We start from the raw sequence: 10000 nt of genomic DNA on the forward strand, positions 1-10000 counted from the left end.
CTTCCACCCCTATCCCACTCTCTCCCACTGCTCCCGCTTATTCCTCCCTCCCTGTTAAGGACTGACGGTTTCGTTTTGAATTTGCCAGGCAGATAGCATGGTTTTAAAGGCTTCTGCCCAGTTTTATATTGAACCCAGCGGTTTAAGAGAAAATGTTGCTGTTGGTGCGTTTTATCGCCCTCCGCTTCCCTTCCCCTCACGCTGCTTTCCCTTCCCCTCCCCCTCACACTGTTCTTATGCAGAGATTCATCGAACCTCGTCTTCAATTATCCTCCCCATCCTCCCGCTCTTGGTACTCTAAATTCTGTGATAAGACAGGTGCTTGCTCCTCTGATTCAAAGGCAACCTCAGATCATTCTACAAAGCCTGCAACAAATGTTTGTCTGCTCTCAGGAGAGCCAAAAAACAACATCTGTCCAATCTTAAGAATGAGCTTCCAAACTTGTCTCCCTCCTCGATAACCTGAGGGCACTTTGTCGAGTCTGTCTCTGGTGTATGCTTCCCTTCCCTCATTTCAAATGGTACCACATGGAGGTTGCCCAGTCAGCGTCTGGCTTTGGAGGCCAACTTTGAAGTGTGGCTTGCTCAAGAGAGGTCGTGGCCGAGACCGAGACCCAAGAGTTTGATTGACAACATCTTCGAGCGGATTGGTGAGAAAGTATATGGGAGGGTTTGCAGTACAGTCCTTTTGGGGATGGGTGGGAGAGACAGACACAGACACAGACACAGACACACACACACACACACATACTTCTCTCAGCATTGAAAGACATATTCCAAGTGTTTGACCATTTGGTGATTTTTGTCCAGGTCTGAGGAGAGGGAAGTGGCTTCTCAGAAGGATGAGAGTAGTCATCAGCAAGGAGATAAAGAGGATTTTTCAGAGATTCGTATAGAACATTGATGAAGATTAGGAATAAGATGGAGCCCAGATCACTGCCTTGGGTACCCCAGCTTTGATCGGGTGAGAAGATGAAAGGGTTCTGTTGAGAGGTATTTGCTTTCTTCTCCGAAACTACAAAACCTTCATCACCCACGATGCCCCAAAGTTTGTTCATGGCATGAGAAAAAGCGGCGTCTATGGGGTTGTTACCCCCCATAATAGGTATTATCTCCCTTCTCAGAAACTACACACACACATTTGTGATGAAACTTGACCACAACCTTTATCACTCGTGATGCACCAACATTTGTACACTGCATTAAAAAATAATCCATGGTTATTTACTTTCTTCTCTGTTACATATTTTGTGGATCATCCACGCATACCAGTGGTTCCCTGGTTTTCTTATCCAGCCACCAGGTGAGCTCCCAGGGGTATTGCCACTTTGTTTATTTTCTTCAACAGGTATCACCTGGATTTGGGATTGCTCAACTTGAGATGACACTTATGTTTGTCTGTGTTTGTCCCATAATTATTATTTTTTTTTTTTTAATTTCCTGACATTTGCACAGTGATCTCAGACCATCTCTTTATTAAGTGTGTAATCTTGTGGAATATCTTTGAGCTCTCCTGAATTACTTAATAAATGTACGTTTCCCTTCCTCCTCGTTTATTTGCCTCTGACTTTTTCCACTTTCAGCTTCTGAAAAGTTGTCTGGTTAAATTAATTATCCTGTGTTTGTTCATCTGTATATTCATCCACATTCCTGAATTGTTTTTTAAATCAGGTGACTTGCTCTTTCAAACATCTTTCTTTCTCATACTTGATATCTTTCACTATTAAAACAGCTTATGCTTGTCTGTTTGTTTGTTATTCCCAAAGCTCCAGACCTGGAATCAGGTGTGATCTCAACAGAAGTTCAAGGAATTATTGACTCTACCCCAGAGCTACGAGGCCCACTTGACACCAGAACCAGGTAGAGGGAGAGGGAACTCAGAATCAGCTCTGTCAGCTCTGAGTACAATAAGTTCTCGTTTAACGAAATTTTGCATATCGCGTATTCGCTTTATAACGATGAAATGTTTATGGCCAAAATATTAGATTTTTGCAATGCTATCGGAAGAAAAAATTTAAGCCGTGCACGCAAATTACTTCCAGCTGAGCAGCAGCCAATGAGAACCATCTAGGATGCGCAGATAGGTTTTCACTCCACTGCGCATGTATCCAGCTCCGCACCCGCTTGCTGGAAGGTGATCAGTCTGTAAACATGAGCGGCCTTTTTTTTTAAGCATTGTGTGTGTAAAGCGGTATGTATGAAATTTTAATGACATATTTCTTAAGAAACTGCCCCAAAGTGCATATTGAAGACTGGTGCGATAACATTCAGGTTGAATTTTTGCTGCCCATTACGACCTCACTTATACTGCTGACAGACCAGGGAGTTATTGCTACATTTAAAGCCCATCACCTGAGACATACCAGAAGACGGGTCAGAAGTTAAACGGATGGTGAAAACAAGCCCACAGTTAAGGATTCTTGCCCTACATTCAATATTAAAACCTGAGAAAACATTAAGGATTCGTTGGCAGAGGTGATGCCTCTACAATTAAAGGCGTGTGGAGGAAAGTGCGGCCTGTATCCATGATTTCACATACTTTGCTGATGTTCCCGCTATTAGAACCCAAATCCTTCCACCAGCCACACTGTTCCACCGACAGTCACCCCGAACCCAGGAAGAGGGTGATGAATTGATTTATTTCTTTGGTATTTACATATAAGATGTTGTATTTTATATTGTATTTTATATTGTATTTTATATGTATGTATATATTTCATGTTTTTTTAACATCGATTTACAAGCGTTTATGTACGAAAGAACACTCCAAGTACCCCCAAAGTTCCCAGCCAGGAACGCATATGAAGTTTTCGATATTCCTAAAATGGCACTCTCATCTTTTACCTTTTCAGTCTTGTTTTAAGAGCGACCATAATAGAGAGACTATGCACATAAACATTTGTAATTATTTTTCATATTGCTGATCAGCGACTGGTTGCAGTATTGATTCTACTTGATCAATCAGCTGTTTTTAATAAAGTAGATTATATCATCCTTTGAAGCCATTTTCACGTCTGCCAGCATCAGTGATTTTTTTTTTTCCTGAAACTGGTTCAACTTTTATCTCACAACCCACACATATACAGCATACCTCCACCAGGCTGAACAGTTTACATTTTGTATCCAACTGATAGGCTAGATCTGCATCCAGATCTTTTAAAAATCTCATCGGCTTGTTCTTGTCACCTACCCAACTCGTTCGCCAAGTTTTGTCATAACCTGTCCATAATTTTTTGAAATATCATGCTGCTCTATATTGTTTTTGACCCTATCTCTCAATTGTGAAGAATCACTTGAGGAATTTCAAAATTTCTTGTATCCTGATCTGGATCTGAAGCTTCATCAAAATGTAATCAATTTGACCTTGTCACACACCCAACCTGTTCACCAAGTTTCGTCCTCATCTGTCCATAACTTTTTGGGATATCCTGCTCATAAATGGGGATGATTATATAACCTCCGTCCACCTTCGGTGGAGGTGGTTAAGAATGGCACATGCTGCTTAATCGCTTAACAATCGGCATTTTAAGGATAGAGCATGGACAGTCCCCATCTCTTAAAGTCCTTGCATTGGAGGAAATTTATACATAATCGCCCTGCTGAATAAGGAATGAAAAATGATGTCAGAAAGATGACGCCATCAGTACCCAGCATCCCCCAGCAAGTTATGTCATTTTGAACAAATGTCTTTGTTGTCTAAATTCACGACTGGTGTTGTCTCTTGTATTTGCCTGCAGGTATCTGCGTGATTTGTATTGCAGCTTTTTTCCGAGTTTTAGACCTTGTAGAAAAACAATTGTCCTATTCAATTATAAACTCAACTGAGATCCTTCAAGGCTTGGTTCTAAGACCACTGTCTCTGCCACGGAATGTGGATGGAGGTTATGTGTTCATCCCTGTGTTGTCTGTCTGTGAACAGGATATCTCAAAACGTTATGACCAGATTTGGACAAAACTTAGTGGACATGTTGGGTGTGTGACAGACGAACTGATGAGATTTTGTTGAAGATCTCGATCTGGATACGATAATTTTTAAGCAATTCTTCCCATTTGAGGAGATGGGGCCAAAAAAGATTTATAGCATGATATTTGAAAAAGTTATGGACTGGTTTTGACATGAGTTTGTTTGGTGACAAGAACAAGCCAACTAGATTTTGGTTCAGGTTCAGATCCAGATCTGGCCTATCAGTGGAATACAAAACATAAACTGTTCAGCCTTGTCAAGGTATAAGCTCTGCCGAGTGCTGTTCTAGTTTTTATCCCCCGCCGCGTGGCGGAAGGGGGATATTGTTGTCACCCGGGTCGTCCGTCCGTCCGGCTGGCTGGGTGTCAACATTTATAGCTGTGAGTGCAATAACTCATAAACTGTTCGCCATATCGATTTGAAATTTGGGTCACACATGTACCACCTGAAAAGGAAGAACCCTCTTGATTTTGGGCGTGGCCAGATCCAAGATGGCCGACAGGGGTGGCTATCTTGAAAAAAATGTTTCAATGGTGGGGGATTCCCCATCTCTGATGGGTATATTTATTCACTTTGTATCTTCATCCTTTTCTTCACATCATATGCAGTCTTAACCCTCTAGAGCCCACGAAATGTTCTGGGTGAACAAAAAAAATCAAACAAAATTGCATGCGGTCAGAGGGTTAATGACCCCTGGGGCTCTAGAGGGTTAATGTTTACTTTCCATGGTGTTGCTGATGATGCACAGCTGTACATGTCTTTTGTCTGGGGAAATCGGGCACCAATTAAGCCTTTCCTCGTGTTTGTCAGTTCAATTGTGGTTGAATGCTAACTTTCTCATCAAAATGAGACTTAATTGACCTGACTGTGTTTGCGTCTCTTCCTGTTCTTATTGACATTTTACAGTGTCGTTCACCTCTGACAAACACATTCCTTGGACATTATAAACGATGCAACACTGTGTTTTGACATTTGTATTTGCAAATTTTGAAAGTCGACAGCAGCACAATATTGCCAAAATCTGTGCTGGCATTGATCATAAATTAGCCCACACTTTTGTCTATTCTTTAATTATTCAAATTACTTGGTGTCTCAACATTCTATTTTCTTGTCTTCCGAGGTCTTCACTTCATCTCTGGTTGGTTAAGAATTCTATCGGAAGTTCACACAATCATGCCTGTAGTCCACTTGCACCACAGACTCCTATAGAGAAGGACTGGAACCTCCCATGCTCGGGGTTTGTAACTTGACTCTGAAGGATTAACTTGAGTCCGGGGCTAAAATGACTTCTAGAAAGGCGAGAGACACGATCTCGGGATCCATATACGAGGTGTGTTCAAAACGTATCCGACCTTTGTTCATAAAAAATACTCGTATCCAGATACAACAAACTTACACTAATCTCCTTCAAAGTAGTCCCCTTGGGCTGCCACACACTTCTCCCAACGGTTCTGCCAGTGTCGGAAGCAGCACTGGAACGCCTCTTTTGGGATGGCGCTTAGCTGGTCCGTTGCATTTCGCATGATGTCTTCTCTGGACTGAAATCTGGTCCCTTTCAGGGGCATTTTCAGCTTGGGGAAAAGCCAGAAGTTACACGGAGCCATGTCGGGAGAGTAGGGAGCCTGACGTAGCACAGGTGTGTTGTGTTTGGCCAGGAAACTCTGTATCAAATGTGAAGAATGGGCGGGTGCATTATCGTGATGGAGCTGCCAATTGACCGCTGCCCACAGGTCTGGCTGTTTGCGTCGCACAGCGTCACAAAGGTGACGCAGTACCTCTTGGTAGTACTCTTTGGTGATGGTTGTGCCGTGTGGTGCGTACTCGTGATGAACCACGCCACTGGAGTCAAAGAAGAAGGTCAGCATGACTTTGACATTGCTGCGGACCTTCCTTGCTATTTTTGCCCTCGCAGATGTTGGATGCTTCCTTTGTGATGACTGGAACTTGGTTTCTGGGTCATACCCATAAACCCAGGTCTCATCGCCAGTGATCACTGTGTTGAAGTTGGGGTCGCTGATCACAGTCTCCAGCATGTCCTGTGCGATCTCCAAACGGAGTTGCTTCTGCTCGATCGTTAGCAGCTTTGGCACGAACTTCGCTGAGATTCTCCTTAAGCCCAAATCATCAGTCACAATTGAATGAACGGATCCAATGCTGACGCCCGCCTTGTCTGCAAGTTCTCTGATCGTGATTCGACGATCCTGCATCAGCAGTGTCCTCACTTGGTCAATGACGATCTCATTTCGGGATGTTGAGGGCCTACTAGAAAGTGCTTCACTTTCCACTGATGTGCGACCATCTTTGAAGCGGTTGTACCACTCTTTTATCTGTGTGGTGCCCATTGCTTCGTTCCCGGAGGCCTGTTGAATCTTGCGGATCGTTTCCACTTGGGAATCGCCAAGCTTTACACAAAATTTAATGCAGTAGCGTTGTTCAAGTTTTTCCGTCATTTTGTCAAAAACGAAAATCCGACAGCGCTCACTTACACTTCCTCACTCATCGGCGGTCTGTCGGCGACTGACAGCTTCTGCAGGCGGGAAAATATTCACGCATACGGATTAGGATCGCCTACATACGTGCACCAAACCATGCCCCCAAGCTTCATTTGTTTACGCACGAAAAATTAAGGTTGGATACTTTTTGAACACACCTCGTAGGGGTTTTTGAGGATGGTGAGCTCAATAGTGTCATTTTCAACACCACCTGAGGTCATCTTCAAGGTCAAAAGGTCATATTTCAAGGTCCAATTACTAAATTTTGGTATTTTTTGCCCGTTTTTGTGTCTAACTCATAAACGGTGAGAGATGGCTGATTGTAATAAGATGCAAGTGTGTAGAGCTGTCAAACTGTGATATTTATTGTCATATATCGTATTACATAAACATTATATGCATGTCACAACACTATGCCTATTACAACTATGTCTATGTCTATCACTAGTTGGAGAGCTTTTCTTGCCTCCTGAGGCATCCCAAAGCTTTTTCTTTGTCACTTACATTGAGGACATGAGCTTTCAATAGAATGTTAGCTAAAGTAGTACATGCAACATTACTACTAGCTAAAGGTGCATCTACAGAGGATAACAGCTCAGCAAAATGAAATCGGCAATGCATTTTAGTCTTGTCATACAAATTATAGGCATTATGTACAAAAAAGACGGTTGACATAGTCGGCACACTCAATCCACCTCTATTCAAATTATCTAGAAACTCAGATGACACCTCGTTACCATCTTCATCATCAATTATTTCCTCCATACCAGTGCTCTCGCCATATTTATGAACAAGGTGTCCGGCCAAATAAACTACTTTATGCTTAAGGGCATCGTCAGACCCCAAAAGATCCTGAGTGTCTTGAGGAGTAATCTCGTCAATGAGTTCACTTTGCTCATCTGGATTTATGGAAGTTGTACAGTTCTTGTCGCAATCAATCACACGAGAACTAGATTCGGGCATAATGTCATGCTTAATGAGTGTCTGCAAATTTACAATTTTAGCTGCAGCCATAATGTCAACTACGTCAATGTAGAAGTTTCCACCGCTTCTTTGCCTGGCTTGGCCGAAAAAACTTTTCCAAGGCTTCATCTGAAAATATAGCAGGAAGAACATAGTCAAAGTCTTGATCTGCCAGAAGCAATTTGGCAGCATCCACATTATTACGTGTGGACACAGTGAAGGCTTCAGCAGTTTGCTGAGTTAGCTTCAGCTTACGACCACCACCTCCTTGCCATGCGCAGGTAGATATAATTTGGCAGGCCTGCTCCAGCCTAGTGAAACTTGTACAGTCTGCTGTCCAAGGCTGTCTGGATTCGTCGCGCAGATGGATAGCTGAGAAACGGTCTTTCACGTTCATCATCTTGAACCACTCACTCATTATCTGGGTGAGGATGATTGTGCCTTCGCTGATGCCCAGTGAATCCTTGAAGGTCTTTAAAGCAGCGACAGTCTTGTCATTGAACACGGCATACCAATAGTACGCTCTGGCGTTGAAGGGGCTTTGGGAAAACAGCGGTGTGCGTTAGCTTGGTTAAGCGAATAGGAGTAGCCCGGTCGATCTCATAAACCTTCTGAATATCACTCCAGTAAGCTTTGTACTCATTACCATCTATGACAAATGAGAGTGTCTTGCCATCAACAGTAATCCAGTTGTTGCGAACATTTTTGAAGATGTGCACGTAGTCGTACACGAAGAACATAGGTTGCTCTTGAATTGACAGCACTTGGCAACTTCCTGGTCCTCCAAGTTTTGAATAAACACTGCGGTTGGTATTGCAATTGTCACATATCAAAGAAATCACAGTACCGCCAGCACCAACTACATCTGATGCAGCTTCGATAAAGAGTTCCTTCAGCTGATCGGCAGTTAGTTTTTTGCAGGGCAAAATGCGTAGCATATTGCGTGGACCACCCAAATGGCAGGCAACTTCGACAACCTTAGCATTTGAAACAAGCATTTCGTGTTCACCACCCGCTGCTGCATTTTGAGCATATCCTACAGCATGCCCTCCAGAAAATCGCAATGTCTCGACCAGCTTTACCTCGTCAAACGTTAAATTGACCAAACGTTGCTGTGATTTAAGCTGGTCGAACCAGGTTTTGAGGTTGGAGTCCTGCTGACTACTAGCAAGCATCTGTTTTACCTTTTTGTTGATGGTAGAATGATTAAGCCAGATCGACGAATCATTTTGTATGCACTGGGTGATATGTTGTGAAGCTGCATTGCGAAAATCATAGTATCAGTATCAAATCGGCGACGATCAAGAGGTTTGAACATAAGATGCAGCTGCGACAGAAGGAAGGTGAAATGAGGAAGCTCGTGTGCCTCAGTCATCCAACAGAGCTGGCTTATTACTAGCTGAAGAATTTCCTTGCTTGTGCATTCATAGATGTTTACCTGGTCAGTTATGGATCTAATCTGGGGCCATTTTGAGAGCAGGCTGTTCTTCTGCAAAGGAAAAAGTCGTTTGGGCACCTCAATGCCATCTTTTTCAACTCTATTCAAGAATAGAAGTCTAAAAGGTGAGTGAACTTGTTGGAAATGAAAGAACTGCTTGACCGTTTGTCCAGTAGCATCAGTTCTTGAAAGGTAAAGGTTTTCCTGGTCTTTTATGATGTTAAAGCCAGGAAAATAGGAGCTGATTTTAGCACAGAAGTGGTCGAAATCTTGGATATTGTCTGCAGCCTCATCAGCTGCCTGCATCTTCTTAGCTCTTGATTCTGACGTAGAAGATGATGTTGGGCGTGGGGCTGAGGTCACCTGCTTCAAAGCTGATTTTGGTACTCCAGGAAATATTGATGGGGGTTCTTTGGGTCGTTTGCCACCCCTAACTGACACCCAATCACAATTGAAATGTGTCTCACAAATATATATCTCCTTTAAGCACCCCTCAAGCTTTCTCATTTTGCATTGCCAATATCCATCTCTCCCTCTCCTCAGGATCTTTTGGGAAGGATATGACCTTTACATAAGGCGTCCCATCATCGTTTCCTCTTCAACCAAAGCAGCTGCAACGACATGGCATATTGTCACCAAAGCAGGAAACAACACAAAGATCCTGTGAGATCACCAGCTGGACAGTTTCTGAAAGAGAAACAAACAAAACATACATTAGGCCTAAGTCACATTTGCCACGGTGGCCGTAGGGTCTCCAAAATGTATGGCCACTAGCAATTATACGGCGGCCGCAGTATTTCCACGGTCACACAATATAGCAGTCACATATGTTTTTATTTTTCGGGGAGCCGCACGGCGTATTTAGAAATTGTGGAGACCGAAAACGTGTGGTTGCCGTACGGTCTTTGATTTGATGTCGCACGGTGACCTTAAGGGGACCCTGCGGCGGCCGTAAAATTTTCAAGGCAGACGCAAGGTAGCCTCAAGGTGCCCGCAAGGCGACCGCAGGGGGGCCCTAAGGCGAACGTGCGGCCAGACGGACGGAAACGAGTGGGTTCATTTTTTTTTTCGGCTTGTCGAATTGCTACGGCGAACGTAGAAATGAAAAAAGTTATAACCGCATTTTAATTCCACGGCGACCCC

General features: G+C 43.4%; 1 protein-coding gene across 7 annotated transcripts in view; it reads left to right on the forward strand.

The window, feature by feature from the left end:
* LOC147024547 (C-Jun-amino-terminal kinase-interacting protein 4-like) overlaps positions 1-10000 on the forward strand; it is a 200888-nt gene that overhangs the window by 74026 nt on the left and 116862 nt on the right. For all 7 annotated transcript variants that reach the window (XR_015059080.1, XM_085884562.1, XM_085884563.1 and 4 more), the window contains one exon: positions 1767-1860. Coding sequence is in view for 6 of the 7 variants with exons in the window: in XM_085884562.1 (XP_085740688.1) it covers positions 1767-1860 (94 nt within the window). In the remaining variant the exon portion in view is untranslated. The remainder of the gene's footprint in view (positions 1-1766; positions 1861-10000) is intronic.

This window comes from Eptatretus burgeri, chromosome 6, assembly GCF_056783735.1.
Source record: "Eptatretus burgeri isolate ZD-2024b chromosome 6, Ebu_testis_v1, whole genome shotgun sequence".
NCBI lineage: Eukaryota > Metazoa > Chordata > Myxini > Myxiniformes > Myxinidae > Eptatretus > Eptatretus burgeri.